At 36.3% G+C, this 21,616-nt stretch overlaps 1 protein-coding gene across 6 annotated transcripts in view; it reads left to right on the top strand.

Annotated features, from left to right (window-relative positions):
• The window catches only part of gria4a (glutamate receptor, ionotropic, AMPA 4a), a 164,909-nt gene that overhangs the window by 60,516 nt on the left and 82,777 nt on the right, over positions 1 to 21,616 (top strand). For all 6 annotated transcript variants that reach the window (XM_038307702.1, XM_038307701.1, XM_038307703.1 and 3 more), the window contains exons 4-9: positions 3,846 to 3,898; positions 4,085 to 4,216; positions 9,338 to 9,391; positions 15,062 to 15,220; positions 19,171 to 19,338; positions 21,121 to 21,225. In XM_038307702.1, the coding sequence (XP_038163630.1) occupies positions 3,846 to 3,898; positions 4,085 to 4,216; positions 9,338 to 9,391; positions 15,062 to 15,220; positions 19,171 to 19,338; positions 21,121 to 21,225 (671 nt within the window). The remainder of the gene's footprint in view (positions 1 to 3,845; positions 3,899 to 4,084; positions 4,217 to 9,337; positions 9,392 to 15,061; positions 15,221 to 19,170; positions 19,339 to 21,120; positions 21,226 to 21,616) is intronic.

Here is a 21,616-nt window from a genome sequence, read left to right as displayed (position 1 = left end):
GTTTGGTCAGGACTTGTCCTTTTACTTGATACAATAAAACAAACAAAGAAAAAAAACAAGGCACAAAGCATGATGCTGCCACTAGCTTTTCTTGTCCAACCAGATTCGTCTTTTCCAGAGGTTTGTGGTGTCCTGAACATGGCTTCTGTCAAACTGTGAACCAAGGTTCGGATTTATAGAAAGCACAACTTTGAAGTTCAGTCACAGATAGATATCTTAGAGGATTTACAATTGTACTGTGCAGATAAGAGATTAAGTAGTTAAAAACACATGATGCTGTGTTATAGAATAGCCCTGCATTATACCTCATAACTTTATCCTTGACCTGTCTGTTGGGTTTCCTCACCATCAAAATGTTATTTACAAACTCTGAGGCCCTTAAAGAACTGCTTTTTTTTTGTTGTAAAACAAACGTCTCTTCACATAAGTCAGATGATACAATAAAGCATAATTTTTGTTTGAATATGGCAGTTCACTGCAAATTATAACCTTTATCTTGCACATTAGAAACCATATTTAACATCCAATTTAGGGTATATTGTTTGAAAAGTTTGTAGCTCCTCATTTCATACGGTTTGAAAACCCTTGGAGCACCACTTTGATTTAAAAGCCTCCAAATGACTGTAGTTTCAGTGCTTAATTTTAGGCACTGCTGTAATTGTTAGATCTGAGTAGGTATTGTGTTCTATTACTCTGCTCCCACTCAAATGCTCAGCTGGGAGATCGGTGTGACGCCACCAATTGGCCGATTTGGAGGAATCTGTTTGGATTTGAAAATTTAGAATAATTTCTGTGTCAAATGTCCAAAATGAAAGGCCTTTTAAAGCCTCTAATTTAACCTGAGTTATATTCAAATTTCATGAAAGGTTCATGAGAAGTTCGGCTAATGGATATAACTCTACTAAAGCTACAGAAATAAGAATGTAATTCATCTCATTTCAGCAAGAAGTGAGAGTTTGCCCCCAGTTCCTTGAGCATTCACCTGCCTTTAATTTAACCATGAAGTCGTGAAGTGTGAATAAGTTAGTGGAGAAGGAACTGATTATGCCCCTAGCCATATGCCATTGTCATGGGAATCCTTGGAACATTTTCTCTCTTTTGCACACACATGCATTTGCACACAGATAAATTCCCCACCACAGGGAGAGAAACACAGGTCAAACACTATGTAACATCCCCACAGACAACTGTATTGTTGTGTGTTAGGGGTATGACAAAGCTGCAAAGTGTGTGAAGATGTGTGGGCTCTGTCTGTGCCTCAGCCAACATCCATGTGGTCCAGGTTGTCTGGGTTACTACCCAGGGGAGTAGACAGAGAAAGGAACATGGGAATGAATCAAGTTGGGGCAGCCAAAATGATGGAAAACATGTGAGTCATGAGGTAGGAGATACACGAGGTGATGGTGAAGGTAGAAGGTGGAGGTGGGTGTGTGGTTGGAGAGTGAAGGGAGGGGAGAGATGACAGAAAGGGCAAACAAGAAGAGTAAAAGAACAGACAGGATCACAAGCCACAGGGGATGCGTGGTAGAAGGAAGAGGGTAAGGTTTGATAGACGAGAGAAAAGAGAGAGAAACAGAGAAAAGGATAGATGGCCAGAGTTTGGACTGTATTCACCCATGACTCGGCCAAGGCAAGGCCCTTCATTATAGGCACCCATCAGGCACTGCTGCTGGTAATGTGCTGGAAAATGGGCAGTAACGCTGTTATCTGTTTTATGTCCCCCTGCTCTTGCTTGCTCCACTGATAGCCTGCTGACACACTCTTTCCCACACAAATATCCATGTGTCCACATAATTGCATGCAAAGACAAATGTAATGCTTACACACAAATGAAGACACACATCAAAGTGTTTATAGACTTACTTTAAGATAATGGACAGATATATAGACCAATTTCAGCATTATTCCAGAGAAAGTATATTTATGTTGGCTCATAATACACCCAAAAATCTGCTCTTAACAAACTTTTATTTTACTCTTTCAACCTCAGTATTGGTATTTCAAATGCACAATTGAGGATCTGGAAAAAAAAATGCAGTGTAGAGTGGATGCTTTATGTCAGGAGTAAAACAGCACAGGTGTTTTTTTTATTATTTGTTGTTGACTTTACTTTTACAATTCTGTTCTATATTACAGCAAATCTATCACTATGAAGCACCTTGCAAATTTTTTCATACAGCTTAAATGTTTTGTTACATTACAGCCATAAACCTGAGAAAGATGTAGTTCTGGGGGATTTTATGAGACAAACAAACATAAAGCTGTTTGATATTCTGTGGTGAAAGTGGGATTATTAATGGTTTTGCACAAGCATTTAAATAATAGAATGCATTAATGCATTAGTATTGAGCCTTTTTTACTTTTAAGCCACACAGCAATATCTAGTGCAAGAGAGAACTATCACAAGTCACCTAATGAATAAATGCCATCCATCTGTTTGTATTTAATCTTAGTATAAATGTAGCTGTTCAATAAAGGCCTCAGAGGTCTCAGAGTACAGCAAACATGGTGTGATCTAATACACCTACGATGCCAAAGTGTTAACCCTATATAAAAATACATGCCACATAGATTCTTGTTCATAAAACCTTTTCAACACCATCTATCCTCCTCTATCCACTTCATAAGTTATGCGTAATTAATTTATAAATCATACTTTAAGTTTAAGATTTTGATTTAAAAAAAAAAACAGTTAAAGAATGTTAACAACTTGCAAGGTGGACTTATCTTTGTCCATAGCCTCTTTTTAACACCAAAGGTCTTTGACAGACATAATATTTAGTGTCCTATATTATGTTCAATACCTTACCACACTGTCTTCCAAAAAAATAGACGTTCTGCTTTTTTTTATCTTTCCAAGTAATTTTTTGTATTAATAGGACACCAAGAATGTCTAGTCTCTATCTGGGTCTGAAACTATTCAATACATCTTATCTCAATAATAAAAGGACACAAAAACGTAGCTGTAATGCAAAGAAAAACAATTATTTTAAGAAAAATCTAAAAACCATATTGTGTTTAATCTGCAAGTTTTGTTCACAAGCAAGGAACAAAACTAAACAATAAAAGCAGCATGCGCACTGTAAAAATCAGACTTAAAGGTTGTAAAGGAAATGATGAAAAACAGGATGTATAACTGTATAATTTTTTTGTGTGTGTAAATTAATAAAAAAAAAACAAGAAAGCAAGTTGCAGAAATGCAAAAGCCTTTATTTTTCTAGCAGAGTGTCTGTGTTCTTTGGGTTCAATGGAAATACTGTCTAGGGAAATAAAATGCCTCAGTGTCGTTTTAGTTTTGCCATTAGCTTGCTATAACGCTTCCTTGAAAAGAAGTTTGAACATCCTTAGGCCAGGATATGTCAGGTCAGCAGATATGTTAGTTTTCTTCGGTTTGGCCCTAGTCTAGGGTGGGGAAAGAGGGTGTTTGTCTCAATCTTCTCTGCAGGTACTTTTGTTCATTGCAATCTGGACCAGTCCTGTTTTGAAGTTAAGCTAAACCACACAGAAATGGATGTTCACCAAACAAATTAGATAAAAAAGGTTTAGACGATGACTAGCAGGTCATTTTCAAGGTACTTCAAGAAGTACAGTCTCTGCCTGTGAACATTTCCATGACACATATAAGGTTAAACCCCGAAAAGTGGAAAGTAATTTCCACTTTGAAATTACATTTTGCTTTGATAATTGAATGTAGTGTAAAACGTTGGCCTCACCTAGAAAGCTGTTTATCATATCAAGCACAGATTGTAAAATATATCTACTCAGCTTCCAATCTACTGCATCTTCCATGGATCAGCATTAATTCTTCCTTTGTCTCCCTTTGCTCACAATTCTCTGTTGTTTAGGTTATGCAATACTGCAGGCAATTATGGAGAGAGCGGGGCAGAATGCATGGCAGGTCAGGACACACACTCAAACACGGATCCTTGGGAACCTGACAAAAAGCATACATCTTATGCAAGATCATCTCATTGAGAATGAACACTACACTGTCATTAAAAAAATATGCATCATCGTCTTGTTTGTCCCTACCCTCATATGATCCTTAAGTTTATATGGATGCTGCAAATATGTGTAATAATAGGTGAGCGCAATCTGTGTGGAGAGTTTCAATGAAGCAGCATACCGCCGACTCTTAGAAGACCTGGACCGACGTCAGGAGAGAAAATATGTGATAGACTTGGAGCCTGAGAGACTTCAGAGCATCCTTGAACAGGTATGTTAAAAACTGAATCTGAAATTACAGTGCATGATATTAACAATACAAAAAGAGCTGTGGTTATATGTGACATTTAAAGAATTAAAGGCAGAAAAGACTTATAAAATTGTTCAAAGTAGCATATACTTAAACAAATCTCCAGCATTAAAGTCACAATAATGTGCTTTGATTGCATATGAGTAATACAAAAAAAATTGCTTGGCTTAAATATAGTCATAGACCCGCATTGAAATATGTATACATTTCCAATTTACTTGATTTTATTTACTTAACCTTTATTTTACCAGGAAAGAAATCAATTTAGATTTTATAAAAAGTTTCGGGGACACCATATGCTTCTTGCAGAGCTAAAATGAACCACTAAGCATAATTATTTCACTGCTTTTTGAGCTTTTTGAACAGTATTGCTCATTTAGATTGAATATTTTTGAATATTTTTCTGCCAAAGACTGGTTATATGAATAGGTCATTAGTTTCAAATGAAACTGAAGTTCAAAGCCAGTTTTTGACAACCACCATTTTCTTCTACAATTTTCAAGTAGTTGGTTGTGTCTCAGGTCAATTTAGGGGTAGCTCTTTTTCTAATTTGTGCAATGCAGAATCACTGTTACCATAATGCTATGGTATCACTGCAAACTATGAAAGTTGGTACTGAATCTCTAGTTTTAAAACGTTGACTCTGTCAAATGTCCTTAATGACAGATAGCAATATTCTATAAAACTAGAATACATCTATATGTAAGATCTCAAATACAAACCAACAAATGGTTATAACAAACCAGCAGGAAACTGTAAGCTTGATAAAAAGCAGAGTGATGGATGCAGCCATTCACATGCAATGGAAACACCGAGGAAAACAGACAAGAAATTAGAGAATTACTGTGTTCTCAGGGAAGGGCTTTAGAGAGAGCTTCGCAGGTGGGGCCAACAGCACTCCCAGTTTTCATTGGAGTACATATAGGGATCTTGGTAGCAATAGTGCAGTCCCAAAAATAGCAAAGATTCATCAAGGGACCCATAAGCTCCCAGACCTTTGGTAGAGGATCCAAACAGATTCCTATGAACAACACTGCACCCTACTGTATTACTTCAATGTGTAGATCCAATGAGGATATCTTCATCCTGAAAAGGTTTTACCTATCTCTTGCTAATAAAGAACATTAATGTAAAGCTACAGTAAGGGTATATACACTTTAAAGTAAATAAAAAAAATCAGCCTGTATATAAATCTTAAACATGCTTACAACCGAATTTTAGTGATTTTTTAAATTGTAGTAACTGTTGCACAAGTTGAAAAAAATGACACTGTTTTATGACCGTGGGCACAGAAGGAAGTTTTTTTTTTACAGGATACAGCTTTAATAAATGCCACACTGTATTTTTATGTGGCACGGTTACTATCACTGAGCTATGGAAGCATTGCAGAGATTTCATAGAGATTTCATAGCTGACCTGGACTTCAGCAGCAGTTAACTTTTAATGATGTGGTGAAACTTTCTGCTTAAACCATTGAAAAACATGTGTAGCATTACAGAAGTCAGGTAGTGTGAGAATATTTTTTGTTACAGAAGCACAGCTAATTATTGTGAGATTATATAAATAATATTCTTCTCACTTTACTGCTGGTGTTCTCTGAGGCATCTGTCTGCTCCACTCAGCTAGTTTTATCAGCACTCCAGATGCTTTCTGACATCTGGAAAGGATAAAAATGATTGTGTTTTCCTTGGAGTTCATATTAAAGAGTAAGAGATGTGGCTTCCATAGTGGCTACATTAGTGTGTGTTTTAAGCAACAACGATGCTATCCACTCACACTGCAATTTAGAGTGCACACACAGCACACACATATGCATACATGACATTAGAGAATGCACTCGGACACCTTATGCTTGTCTGAGTTCATTAGATTATCCGTCTCTCTTTATGGTTGAGCCTTGCGTTGTGACAGGTGGCGTAACTGTGTGTTTGAGAGTCCTTCACTTCAGCTTGGAGTGTGACATCCCATCGGTTCTGCCACCTGTCATCACATCTGATCCCGTGTATGCACATCTGACAAACCCAGTGACACATGCAAGCAGATACCCTTCAAACGCACACATTTACATAAAAACCTAATTTATGAAAAACCCCATTACATGCCCAAATCAGAAAAAGAATAAATTGGATAAAAAAAGCTGCTTGAAAAAATGGTTATTCCTGACTTTTATTTGATTGTGCACAGCAGGAGGCCTTTTTCCTTTTTGGAAAGCCTAATCTTATTTGCTAATATTCATCGTCTGTTGTACTTTAGGACTAAACCACAGTCCTTCAAAAATAAAGAACAGGAAAAAAAATAGGCATAATAATAATATGTGGTCTGGAGTATTTGAAGAATAAAGTGTTTTACCAGTATTTCAGCAGATACATAGAAAGGTCATTAAAATGTTTTTCAAAGAAGGATCAAAAGGAATTTGCATAGTTCTTCTTCCGCAATGCATAATGCGATTAAAATTACACTACAAGATGCATTTGGCAAAAGTACAGCGCAGGAGTTGTTTTCTTTACCCCACTGGCATGTTTATATTAATAAAATGACATGTAAGGATGAATTATTGCTAAGGCAATTTCAGATCACCCGACCATCTTCCACAATTAGCCTAGAAGAGTATAAAAGCATTTTTATATTTTTAGAACATATTTATTTTTTAAATTCAGTTTTATCGCAGACTAAAAGGTGGTTTGCAGTGGCAGTTTTAGCATGAATGATACTCTTGGTGAGCTCCACTTTTGTCCACAAATGCTTCACCCATCCACCCTCAGGGAATTGAATGAACAACTGACTGCACATACTTCAAAGAAAAAAAGGCACATTTATTACAAATGACAGAGAAGTTATGTAAGAAGTTTGTATTCAAAAAGGTAGCAAATGCCTCGGAGCACTTATTATATACTGCATGGGCAGTATAAAATGCTTAACTGTAAAGTGTACCACCGATGATGGGAAAACAATGTGGCCAGTCACATCCACACACTAGATTGGAGTATATGATATGGCAAAACAAAAACAGCAAAACTTAAAACTGTTTTGGCAAGACCAAAGCACAACAAATTCCCATTAAAGAAATTCAAACTAACAAGAAAAATAACATCCAAGCATAAATAATGAGATCAAAAACTAAAAGTAAACCAAATACACTTAAAAACCACAGTGAATAACAAAGAAAAAAGGAGCAAACTAAAAGAAATCAAAAAACCTAAAAGTACCTCAAATAATGAAACATGGACTTGTAACTGTACCGATTGTAACTCGTCTTCAGAGTTTCTGTCAGCTTCCTGTTGTTGTTTTTTTCCTGATAGCCTTTAGCATGCAGACACATTGAAAAACGTTTTAATATAAGTTTCTTTGTTGACATGACTGCACCACAGTATTGCGAAAGCACATGAACAAAAACCTACAATAAAACATTAATGAATCAAAACCAGACACCTACCTACTAGATCACAGAAATGCCATCAGCCAGAGTTATACCAGTCTGATGCCAAAAACGCAGCTGAAACTTTTTTTCTGCAGCTTAATTAATTTGTGTTGATGTGAAGTCTAATTTCCTAACATCAGTATTCATCTTTAAAAGACAATACGAAAAAAAATATGGAACATGAAAGAGTTTTACAGTACTTGATCTAAAACGACACATAATGATGACAAACCAAACTGACTAAACTGTAAAACGAAAACAAAAAAATTATATATTCTGCCAGCTTTACCAGCTGCATATGTGGTCTGTACCAAAGTTACGTATTTATAATACAGCGGCCTCTTTTAGATACCCAGTGCAAAGTTAAGGCACAGGATACGTTTTCCAGAGTTGGGTAGAGTATCCCAAAAATTGTACTTGAACAAGTATAGCACTACTTCATCATATTTATACTCAAGTAAAAGATCAAACTAGCCTTTAAAAAAAATACTCAACTAAGCGTAATAAAGTAATTGGTAAAAAAAGCTACTCAGCTTCTAAGTAACCAATCTACATGTTATGCATGATCAAATCAACTGATTTAATATTTTATGAAGGGATGCAAAATTTAACAAAGTATTAAGTAATATGCAAATTCTAATAATAAGATAAAATAAACATATAACATACAGTAATAATAATTAGTTTATGTTATATGTTTTGTTGTTGCCATGACCCGCGGGTGACTGAGAATTTACGCAGGCACAGTAGAAAAAAGAAGTGAAGCTACTCACAATAGATGGAGTAGTCAGAAATTCTATGCAAGTTAGCGTTATGAAACCTTATTATATTTTTGTCAAGTCAAATTAAAAAGTACACTGCTGCTAAAAATTATGATAAATGATTGTTTGACATTTTTGATTGGCTCTTGTTTAATTAATATGTGAATATTAGGTAAACATGTGAATTAGTTTTTTTTGTGTTTTTTTTTTTTGGACAAACTCAAACCGGCAGCAGCTTCTCGGTCAAACACACAAACAGAACTACTGTTTTTTAACTGGCCTCAGTGGTGACTGAACACAGCCACACAGACACACACTAACTTTAACATGCAGTGAGACGGGGATACATGTTCAAACAAACACTCCCCTCATCGTCAACACTGCAGTACAGACACTGGCGAGCATCCCTGCTCTGAGACAGAGACTGCTCTGTTTCCTTGTTCCTGCCAGCTGCGATCTGTGCATGTGCACGTGTGCATCTATCAGTACTGCAGACATGTGTGGATGAGAGGATTAAAAAAATATATACTATACTTATTAGTAAGGTTTATGAGACACATTAATTGTTTGTAGATTCTCTAAATAACAAAATGCAAAAATTTTTATTTCATTCTCCATCTCTCTCCAGTTTTTTTAGTGGTACTTTTAAAGCTATAAAGCAAATGAAGTTAATATTTGTGTATTATTTCACTGAGATGGACTTCACCTCTGCAGTTACATTTTCTCACTATAATTTCTTATCAAACAAACATAGTCAAACTGATATGCTCCTAAAAGAACACCTAATTAGAAAATATGATTTATAACTTACTACTCTAACCCTAAAGTTAACAGTCATTTTTTTTAACATTACATGTATAAGTAAGAAAAGATAAGTAGCTTTATATGTCCTTTTTTTCCCAGGCCGTCAGTGTGGGGAAACACGTTAAAGGATACCATTACATCATAGCAAACCTGGTAAGTATATATATGTGTATATATATATATATATATATATATATATATATATAATATATAAAAATATATATATATATATATTTTATACCGAGGAAGGTTTAGTCAACCATTGGTGTGCAGTGTTCATAGGCAGCTGGAAGATGCATTGTTTCTTGACAAGGTCAGACACGAGGGTCAAGAAATCCAGCATTGTTCTTTGATTTATTATTCTGCTGTCTTTTGTAGTTTTTCTTCTTTTAAACCTTAGTTCTCATGAAACCAGTTACAAACAGGTAGAATTCCAATCAGGAGATCTTTTTTGTTAGTATCCATGTGGTATTCTTTTTAGAAGCTTAATAATGCCATTTTTTTTTACCTTCTTTTTTGCTTCCTTTAGCCATTTCTAACACCATTATTAACTGATGTTTAGAACTATATTGTTTTAAACAACAACCTCCGCTAAAGTTTTAAATATGTGAACCCATTTCTAACAGGACCTTGAGATACAGTAAAAAGACAATGTTCAGTATATTTAAGGAAAACTTAAGAGACACCATGTGTCACCCCTGCCTTAAAGAAAAACATGATGAAACACCACGGCAACTGTCCACAGTAAAGTCAATGCTACAGACTGAGGGGATCCCAAAAAAGGCATAAGCCCATTCTCTATATCTGGGGCCACAGACACATAAAGTGTTTATGGAAGAGTCAAGTTGAATGTTCAAGACCTGCAAACAATGTACTGTTGGTCAAAGTGATGTTACAGTAGCATCTGGGACTATTTTAACCCTTATATTATGTTGAAAAAAAAATTACATTCATTATGTTGCGGGTCATTTTGACCCGCACTGTGTAAATACAAGCAAAATAGTCAAGAAAACAGGTTAAACCAATAACCAATTTATTTTAGATTACTTAAACATTAAGTCAAGTGACAAACCATACAGTTTTAATTCCCACACTTCATTTAGGTTTACAATGTTCCCTCTTCACAAATTTTGTTTTTTGAAATTTAGCTTTAAAATTCGCTAGTTACTAATATTTTGAACATTCAACAATTTTAAAGTTCTCCACATGATGGGAAGAATGTAACTGCTTTCTCCAGATGGAATTCATACATTTCACACAAGATATACTTGTTTTACTGTCCTCTCTGGAGGGACAGAGCTGGGATCTTTTCCTCTTCTCTTCACCCGTCTCGACTTTATGTTGGTTGGGTAGCGGGCAGTCTTGCCCTGGCAGCTGTATGTTGCTGTGACTTTGTCCAGATTGTCAACTCCTTCTCTGGTTGAGTTATAATCCAGGATCATTTGTGCCTTCAAGTCCTTTCTTGTGCTCAGAGATATATCAGCTTGCATTATATTCATGATAAGAACCTTCTGTTCCCAACATGGTCAGCTTTCTTTTCTGAAGTTCTTCTCCAAACAGGTAGGACATAGAGGTTGTCACAAGTGATGTTATGGCTTGCAGCCCTTCATTCATCTCCAGCATGAAACACATCCCCTGATTCTTCTAAGCTTTTCCTCCAGATAGCTTTCCAGTATACAGTATACATGCATATATCATGCATAGCTGGATTTTGCACCTCAGGTTGCCCATATTATGATATGGGCATTCTGAGAAATGCTGACTGAATCTCCTCAATTCATGTGATTGCAAATCTGGTAGGACCAGGAGTTTTTATCAAATTAGCTGATGATAGTCTGCATCAACTCTGGTGTTGTGATGTTGTCACTCTTGCAGAAGATGATTGCCTCATTCCTGGGCTTTCATCTGTTCGGGGGATAATAGCAGACTCTTCGTCTGAATCCTTCTCATAGTAGGAGAATTGATCATGTGGGTGAACAATAACTTTGTCTTCTGATTCTGTAATATCCGCTGCCTTAGAAAACTCTTGCTCTACATCACTATCCAAGTTCAAAATTAGTGAAAAAGACTACTCAGCTGTAATCCTTCAGGAGCTCAGTTTTTGGTGAGTTTTTTCATATAGATGACGTAAGAGCAGTGACAAGAACTAGTGTAAGAAAGTTTTCTCCCTTACCACACCTGGGTCTGGGTCTCAGAGGCAACTGAAAAGAGTAAAGTACATCAAAGAGCCATTTTTATTTACCTGAATGGCTACTTACCCACATTAAAGTGTCTGGGTCAAAATGACCCATAACATCATATTTGTATACATACTCTGCACAGACACTCCACTACACATCAGAGTGGCCAGATTTTACATACATATTCATGACCCCAGATGAGGAAAAGTCACCAAATTTCATGAAGAAGAAAAAAAGATAACCAGTACTTTGATCAACACAAAAACTGAAATGGGTCAAATTGACCCTTAACATAATATAAGGGTTAACACTGGTACTGCAGTAATATGTTTAACACCATGGCTGAATGGTGAAGATGTACATATTATTTAACTACTTCTTAAACCAACCAAGTGGATGAAACTGTTACACAGTTAATTGTTAAAAATAACAAAAAATATCAAAATATATAGGGGTTGGACAATGAAACTGAAACACCTGGTTTTAGACGCCAATAATTTATTAGTATGGTGTAGGGCCTCCTTTTGCGGCCAATACAGCGTCAGTTTGTCTTGGGAAGGTCATACACAAGTTCTACACAGTGGTCAGAGGGATTTTAAGCTATTCTTCTTGCAGGATAGTGGCCAGGTCACGACGTGATGCTGGTGGAGGAAAATGTTTCCTGACTAGCTCCTCCAAAACACCCCAAAGTTGCTCAATAATATTTAGATCTGGTGACTGTGCAATCCATGGGAGATGCTCAACTTCACTTTCATGTTCATCAAACCAATCTTTCACCAGTCTTGCTGTGTGTATTGGTGCATTGTCGTCCTGATACACGGCACCTCCTTCAGGATACAATGTTTGAACAATGGGATGCACATGGTCCTCCAGAATGGTTCGGTAGTCCTTGGCAGTGACACACCCACCTAGCACAAGTATGGGGCCAAGGGAATGCCATGATATGGCAGCTCAAACCATCACTGATCCACCCCAATGCTTTACTCTGGGCATGCAACACAGTCTGGGTGGTACGCTTTTTTGGGGCTTCTCCACACAGTAACTCTCCCGGATGTGGGGAAAACAGTAAAGGTGAACAATACATGTTTCACATTGTCCACAGCCCAAGATTTGCTCTCCTTGCACCATTGAAACTGACGTTTGGCATTGGCACGAGTGACCAAAGGTTTGGCTATAGCAGCCCGGACGTGTACTGTATATTGACCCTGTGGATTTCTCGACGGACAGTTTTTGGTGGAAACAGGAGAGGTAAGGTGCACATTTAATTCTGCCATGATTTGGGCAGCCGGTCCATAGTTAATCCTGTTGGATGTGGTTCATCCTTGGTGGTATGCTGAGATTACCCTGGATACCGTGGCTCTTTACACATCACAAAGACTTGCTGTCTTGCTCATAGATGCGCCAGCAAAACGTGCACCAACAATTTGTCCTCTTTTGAACTCTGGTATGTCACCCATAATGTTGTGTGCATTGCAATATTTTGAGCAAAACTCTGCTCTTACACTGCTAATTGGACCTTCACACTCTGCTCTTATTGGTTCAATGTGCAATTAATGAAGATTGGCCACCAGGTTGGTCCAATTTAGCCATGAAACCTGCCACACTAAAATGAGAGGTGTTTCAGTTTCATTGTCCAACCCCTGTAAGTGTATATAATAAATGTATATATTGTACATTACGTATAATTTACTGTATACGTATATATCAGTGATGGGGGTAGGCAAGGTCTGGTATATAGGAGAAGCTTAATGTTTAGATCACAAAGCATAAACTGCTGAGCTAACAAAAATCAGCATTGTGATATACAGTAAGGAAAGAAAAATGCGGCCACCAGCCCCATTTCCTCCTTGTTTGTAATCATTTTAAGCCCCGGCCTTAGCAAAATGACCCTTCCTATACAGTATAAAAGCGGGATTGCAATAAACTTCAAGGACTGAGGGAAGAAAATGGTTCAACATTCTCGCCAGCTTTTATGCCGGGTATCTCCTCTTTGTAGCCACGTAGTATCCATGTTTTGGTCCTAAACATGAATGAAAAAATATGAAATAACATTCTGGTATACTCTAGAAAAAACAAAGTACAAGCTGAAAACATAATTTTTATAATTTATTTGTAATTTTTTTTCTTTTAGTAGCATCATCTTTACATATGAGCATTACTACATTTATGGTTGGAGCCTAAAATCTCAGACCTTAAAAAAAAAATTAAAAATGAAAAAATTTTGCTCTTCTAATAAATAAATTAAGCTACACTTTGTTAGTTATCACATCTTCATATAATGTCTTAATTCTAGAAGAAAAATGTTTGTAGGTAATTTAAACAATAGTTGGAAGTTAGCTCATTAGCACTGCACATTTCTTTTGATACATTTTTTTTTTCTGTAAGAAAACAGAAATGTTTGGGTTTTCTGTTATTTATGGATCTTGCCCCAGGTATCCAACACATTAGGAAGATGAAGCTTTGTATCTTTAGAGCTGAACTACAAGACTACTTACTCTTATATATGTTGCTTGAGGAAAAACTAAAAACATCCTTGATAGTCAAGAAAATATATTTTACCAAACAAGCAGAGATCTGGTTTTTAATGAGTTGTAAACCAGATAATAAAGCAGTGATTTTTCTTGTATGAAAGGCACCCTGGCCAAGCCAATATATGCCTGAAACCCTTCATTCAATAATTGTGTTTTAATACATTGCAGCCTGATGGCAATTTGCAGCAATGTGTTTATATGACTTTGTGCTCTCAATCAACTTTTACCAGTAGACATAGTTTGTTGCACTATCAGTTTGACTGTGTAAATACTGACCTATATCCCTTTCTTTAGACCCAGAATATAAACATAATAGTAGTGTTGCCTTACAACAAGAATCTGGGTTTAAATTGTTCTGCACGGTGTTTGCATGTTAACAGGTGCTTATGTCAGAGCACACTTGGTTCTCAAGGTTACTTCCAGTTTTCAAAAAGATGACCTTTAAGTTAAGTTATTAGCTTAAATTGCCCTAAGTGATAGTCTCTGCTTTGCTTTGTGATGGACTGATTTTTTTTTTTTTTTTTTTTTCACTTTTCTCATTTTCGTCATTTGCAAATAGGTCACTTTCAGCTATGGGCATATTCTGTCTTTTGAAAATAAGAATATTTATTTTAACTAAAATTGCTCATTTATTCTGAGCTGGTTCATTTTCATCTGTTTCTTCATGACAGGGTCAACGCTGTCAGGAGCTGTTGAAACCCATATCATGCGATAAAATATGACTTTAGACCAAATCCCTGAAATATGTTTAACTGTATTTTTCTCTGTGACAGTGAAAATGGTTCTTTGGCATATTGAAGGCTAAATTGGCTTTTACACTTTTATCCATTAGCATTCATAAACCCTGGATAAAGCTTACATGTCTTTACACTGCCATTGTCTTCAGCTCTGTCTCAAATTGATTTACTACCTCCACACAATGACTTGCCTCTTACAGTACCATTTCATCACATTTGGGGCTGTGGAACTGATTCTTTGTTTATTGTATAAAACAATCTTTCATTAAATATATATAAAGAGTTTCTACAGTTACTGAAACTTTTTCTTCTGATCTGTTATGTTCTATTTGTATTCCTCTTTTGATCTCTATCTTCCTATGCTCGTTCCTTCAGGGATTTAAGGATATTTCCTTGGAGAGATTCATGCACGGTGGTGCCAATGTTACTGGTTTCCAGCTGGTGGACTTCAGCAGACCTATCGTCATAAAGCTCATGCAGCGATGGAACAAACTAGACCAGCGAGAATACCCTGGATCTGAAAGTCCACCAAAGGTAATTAACTGTATCTAAAATCTAAATCTATAGCCAAATGGCCTCATAACTGTATTATGCAGCTTAGGAAGTGCCAAGGAGAGATAGACACATTTGGAGAGCAAGCAGCTGTTAATAAATCTTACTCAAAGTTTTGATTCAATTCAGTTTATTTATATTCTGCCAATTCCGAACGCGTCATCTAAAGGCACTTTAGAGAGCCAATCCAATTAGATCCTACATTGAGAGTTGTTACGTTTTTTTTTTATCTAAGGGAAAACAGCTAAATGCAGGACACTCTCCCCCTAGATGAGCATGTGGCAACAATAGACATTAACTTGCATTGCGTTACCTCTAAAGCGGAGGTCTTCAACAGGGGGTCCGCGACCCCTAGGGGGTCCACTGAGATACTGCATGGGGGAGGCGAAGGTTTTGGTTGATTAGACATTTTTTATATATTGCCCCCTGCAATTTTTTCCACTAATTGAAATGTCTTTAAATACACATTAACATGAATTCAACACACCATAGTAAACAGATAAATGAGGCAGAAGATGTCTTTCAGTCATCAATGCACACATTCAGCGACACACAGGAGCTCTTTCAAGCTGGGCACCGTTTCATTCACAACACCTGTCCCATCAATGAGGAATCCTAGGGCCAAATTACTTTTATTACATGATTCCATATGTAATAGAGTGACTATAGGACCAGTTTAATATAGCACAATTTGATACAATATATATATAATTATGGGGTTCCCGCTCCATCTCGCCATTACCAATAAAGAATAAGCTGCCGTCAGGGCTGGAGGTCTCAGCCCAAGACCAGGACAAAGCTGGTCCAAGGTGTCAAGTTTTTTCCTGGTCTCGGCCTCTAGCTCAGACCTCGCTGACAGGTTTTATTTATTATTTCTGAGTTGAATGGCAAGAAGCAATTTTGCGACATTAATTAACCATTGTTCCATTTATTATTGCAAATTCTGGTGTATCAAAAGTATTTGTCAACATTTTAAACATTCGGCTTCAATCTTGGGTTCGGAAGGTCTGGTCTTAGAGTGTGTGGGGTCTTGGTCACTGAAGAACCAGTCTTGATTCAGTCCTACAAAAGTGTCCTTAATATCCTATTATTCCTACGTTTTCCCTTTAGCATTATTAAATCTATAGTTTTTAACAATGAAGCTGCTGTTGTTACCCCTAATCCTGACACCTAGCACCATGTTTTTTTTCTGTTTTTTCTTAAATGTATCCATATCCCCTCTTTCCCCACATTAGTATTGTTATTTTATCCTGCTCCTGCTCACAAGTAGACCGCTGTTGACGAGTTGGTGACCTGAAGCTAAGTGGAGATGCATATATTAACTGGGAATATGTCCACTAACTCATTAAAAATACATCATACTGCAGCTTTTACTTAGCTCTTGCCCGCCAGCACATACTGTAAACAGCCCGTAGAAACAGTAGAATATATAAAACTGTGCTGTATACTCTAAATGGTGATTCATGGTGATATACTTTGTTTGGTTTGTTATTTGAATGAACAATAAAGATGTGCAGCGTATCTCTTTTTCAAAACCATTAAAAGACAGGGTGTGCAAAGATTTCCCTTTTTAGACCAAAACCAGTTTATGCCATCTATCTTTAAATACAAATGAAAGAAACTTGATTTAATAAAGATAAAGAGAATCTGATAACATCTTGTGCCTAAATATGCTTTAAAATAGCTAATGGCTTTTAGTTATTCCTTTAGAGCAAAATTGTTTGCTTAAGCCTCATTTGTCTGCACATGAGTGCATTTAAGCTTTTTTGATAGATAGATAGATAGATAGATAGATAGATAGATAGATAGATAGATAGATAGATAGATAGATAGATAGATAGATAGATAGATAGATAGATAGATAGATAGATAGATAGATAGATAGATAGATAGATAGATAGATAGATAGATAGATAGATAGATAGATAGATACATAATTCCTAGATTTCATTTCTGACTTCTGTGGAAATACCCACTTAAGAGATTACATGGTTTCTTCTCTTTAGATAAATTCTACTAGATTCTAGTATAATATACTTGAGTTGAACAGAAATTTGACTGCAGCAAGACATATCTATTTCATTTATTCAAGCTGAACTATTTTATGTGTCCCAAAGGTGTTTATGCCCTGCCACTGACAGAAAAAGCAAAGACTACAATGAGCTACTTTGCCCAGCTTAGATGTTTTCTCTCCATAGTCGTCATTTGTCAGTCATTCTCTTGAGGTATTCTTATGTTTCAAACAGTACACATGAAAATAGGGCAAGATGGATAAGAAGCCCTCCAAAGCATAAATAGTGAGTTAAAAATCAAGGGATGTCAGCTAGCAAGAGAAAGAACCCTGAGAGACGCAGAGAGGATCTCAGCTGACTTTGGTCTTTTCTCCAATTTTCATCTCTCCCCTTGTTTCCTCCCTGATGTGAAGACTGCCTGCTGTGTATTTGACTGCCTCTGTCTGTGTGGCACTGAGATTATGTGTGCTCTTAGTGTGCTTAGTTTTGCTACTGAATCTTCATTCCTTCCCAGCAGCTCAGATGCCTTTTGTAGGATGACTTTGTTGAAAAACATGCTTTGATAAAAAATATTTCTTTATTTTATCATTCTTGATAGATACATAGTGGCCTTAGACTCATTCTAAGTGTTTTAAGAACTAATCTGCAACTTGCAATTTACTGGAGTTCTTATCAATCTAACTGTCATTGTTTTAACTAAAAGACAACACTTAATACAAAAGAATTTTTAATTACACACCTTTACTCTAATACTGACAAATAGAATATGGTTTACCAGATAATAACATAGTCAATTAGTTGGAAATCTGCTTGTGTATCAGCTAATGTCAGTATAAATCCAGCTGTTTTGTAAAGACATCAGAGGTTTATAAAGAACATCAGAGAAACAACAATGTCCCAAAGATCAGACCAGGGATCAGTTGAAAATAGGTTAAGTTGAGTTACCACCTAAATAACCAGACAAGTCCAACTGAGGCATTAATCACCAGTGAGAGATCTCTAGCATGAGCAGTGTCAACACCAGTGGTTTCCAACCCGGGCCCACTGTCCTTCCAGCTTTAAATATGAAAAATAGGAAAAATGCGTCTTAATTTATTTACAATAGGTGTGCAGCAGCAAGGAAACACCCAAAACATTGGGTGTTAGGTTTAAAAAACCTTGGTCAGATGGACATTATAATCTGGAAGTCGTGGAAAAGTGACAAAACAAAAAAAACAAAAACAAAAAAAACAAATTAAGTCCTATTTAAGGTCTGCCACAAGTCATGGATGGGGCACAAGCATTAGGAGGAAGGTGGTCTGGACAACAAAACGTAACTTATTTACCATCACACGATAACGCTATAACTATAGGTGATGGAAATCTTAAGAAAGTACCAGGTCCTGAAAACACTGTCCCTACTGCTCAATATTATGGAGTCAGAATCAAGAGGGCATTCCAAAAAAGCTGGAGCTTGAAAAACATTTTAGCACTTCATACAAAACCTTGATCCTTTCATATGAAGGACCTGCAGGTTTAATTGCCTAAAAAATACCCAGTATGCGTAATGCTCTTTTTAAATTTAAAATTGTAACAACTTTTTAAAATCATGAATCACATTCCTTCCTATTTGCTGTTGCTTTGTGTTGATCTTTCCTATAACATCTAATAAAATACCCTGAGTGTTAAAATATATGTTAAAATTGATTTATAACTGCTGCATTACAATTTTAAGTAACATTTACTAATTTAGTCCGGTTTATTGTTTTGTCAAATAAATGTTAAGCCTGTCCCATAAACAGCTGTACTTTACTCTTATTCAGAAAAATAAAGCTAATTCATACGTGGCATATAACTTCAGATTTACAATAAACAAAGCAAGCAAAAAACTCTTAAAATTATTTTTTTTCTCTCCTTATTGTGTATCTTTGCATTTCACAGTATACCTCATCCCTAACATATGATGGTGTTCTTGTAATGGCCGAGGCCTTTCGCACCCTACGCCGTCAGAAAATCGACATCAGTCGCCGTGGCAATGCTGGGGACTGCCTTGCTAATCCAGCGGCTCCGTGGAACCAAGGGATAGATATGGAGCGAGCACTGAAACAGGTTGGGACAAGTTCAAAGGTGTATAGTTAGAAACTTGCTGAAAATTAAAAGACATGCTTAAACTGCTTCACTTTTTTATGCATGGAGTCTTTGATACCTTTCTTCCTTGGTAAAATGCACATTTATGGCCTTTGTAATATTTAGAGGATACTTCAGGTTTTGATTATATGCTAGTGATTTCAAAAGAACACTGCAAATCTGACAAAAAAGAGAACAAGATGTGACGCTCCATGTGAAACATTTATGTTCAATGCTCCGTTTAATAGTCCGATCTGTGGTAGTATCCAGCTGCAGGCTTTGAGCACAGCTGCAGCTGCTCTCCCTGGCTTGGATCCCAAAGCTGGAGCCCACTGGTTTTTATCAGGACTTTGGCAGCCACAGTGAATCAAACTTATGTCGCCAAGAATCTAAATCCAGTTATCTTCAGATGAAAAAACAACTTTCCTGTGTAATGTGTGTTTCAAACACATTCCAGAATTCAGCACATTTGATTAAACACTTGTAATGAAAGATGGAGCATTAAAATAAAAGTATATCAAGCCATCACTGATGAACTGAGGCACAACTATGTCTACCATAACAATAACAGACATGGCTATTTTGTCATATTTTTTTAAATGGCACTTTGAAAGTGGCAGCTTTTTGGTAAAAAATGTGTCAAATTGACAAAAATAACAGTTTTTTTTTATTTTAATATTAAAACTATTATTTAATTAGCGCCTATTATTTTAATTTCAGTTGTCCAATTTCACGCTTGAATATGAATTAAAACTTTAACTTGAGTGCATTTACACATTAAGTATATAATCATCATTCATTCTTGTTCTATTTTGTACAGTTTATGGACATTTCCAAGTCCTGGGTTTCTGTTTTTTCTTCAGCCCACCACTATGGGTTTTGTTTTGTGTGTATTTTGGTTTATATTTTGGGTCAATACTCCAGTGAAAGACCCTCTGTCCAAAAATATAATTTTATAATTAACTTTGGAAGAGAAATAGTTCTTCAGCATCTCAGATCCTTCATCATATACAAGTGAAGACTTTTTCTTGCTCACTAGACACACATTGACTGTTTGCTGCTGTCACTGTCACATCCAGAAAAGAGACAAATGGTTGCAATCATAGTCTCATTAACATTCTGCAAACATCAAATGTTTATGAGATTTTGGTAGGAAGGAAAAAGAAGAAGAATAGGCTTTTTCTTCATCCCTAACAACCAGTTGGCATGTAGATGGCATGTGATGGATGTTATAAAGACTGGGTAACTCAAAATGCTACTCTGAAGTTCTGTAGCAAAGAGCTCTGTTTAAATAAAACATCAGGGTCCTCGTTTGGCCTTGTTAGTCCAAGTCCAAGTTATTTTGAATTGTATGACTAGAGCTGTGTGTGTAAAGAACTGCAAACATATATGGTTATTTTCTTAAAATAATTTCATGAAGAAGAAACATATTAAGGGAAAAGCAGAAACACAAACCATCCCTTCTTTGTTGGCTTGTCCTCGTGTCCTACCCATTTTTAGATGTGTGCCTATACTGTACCTGTTCTTTAAGTAAAGATTAGATTTTTACAAAACATGCATTATGGATTATGGATTTTAATACATCTTTACCAGGGATCCTGGGAGTTGCAGTTTGAGCTGTTTGTTAGCCTCTGTTTGACTTCAGGGGTGGTTGTAAACAAAAAATGCCTTTTTAATTTTAGTCAGAGAAAGATTTTGTGTAAAAAATGTGATATCTTCTGAGTTATTTACCAATACTTAACATTGTTTCTGCTTCAAATCTAGGTGCGTATCCAAGGCCTTACTGGAAATATCCAGTTTGATCACTATGGACGGCGGGTTAACTATACAATGGACGTGTTCGAACTGAAAAGCAATGGACCCCGAAAGGTTTGCTCTTATTTGGTGGCATTAAAAGTTTTAGAAAGTTTAACAGATGATTTATCTCATGTTTACTGTACATACTTGCCTTGTAGGGATAGAGATTATGGATTACCTTATTAAGCTATCCTAAAAGAAAGTGAAAAGACGAAAATCCTTTTTATGGCAAATGTTTGAACAAAAGAAGTTTACTTTATCTGATTTTTGAATGTGTCTGATTTTATGTAGTAAGCATATTTTTTATCCAAATTTTTTATTCCATTCTGTTCAGTTTATTTATATACTGCCAATTCACAACAAAAGTAATCTAAAGGCACTTTACATAGACAATTCAATCACATCATGGAGTCAGATTGGTTCCCAGTTTTCCATCTAAGGAAAATCAGCTGATTACAGCAAT

Source organism: Cyprinodon tularosa, unplaced genomic scaffold, assembly GCF_016077235.1.
Source record: "Cyprinodon tularosa strain WSP-4 unplaced genomic scaffold, ASM1607723v1 ctg619, whole genome shotgun sequence".
In the NCBI taxonomy this organism is placed as follows: Eukaryota; Metazoa; Chordata; class Actinopteri; order Cyprinodontiformes; family Cyprinodontidae; genus Cyprinodon; species Cyprinodon tularosa.
Note: the sequence above shows the minus strand (reverse complement) of the source record. Positions and strands in the feature narration are given on the sequence as shown.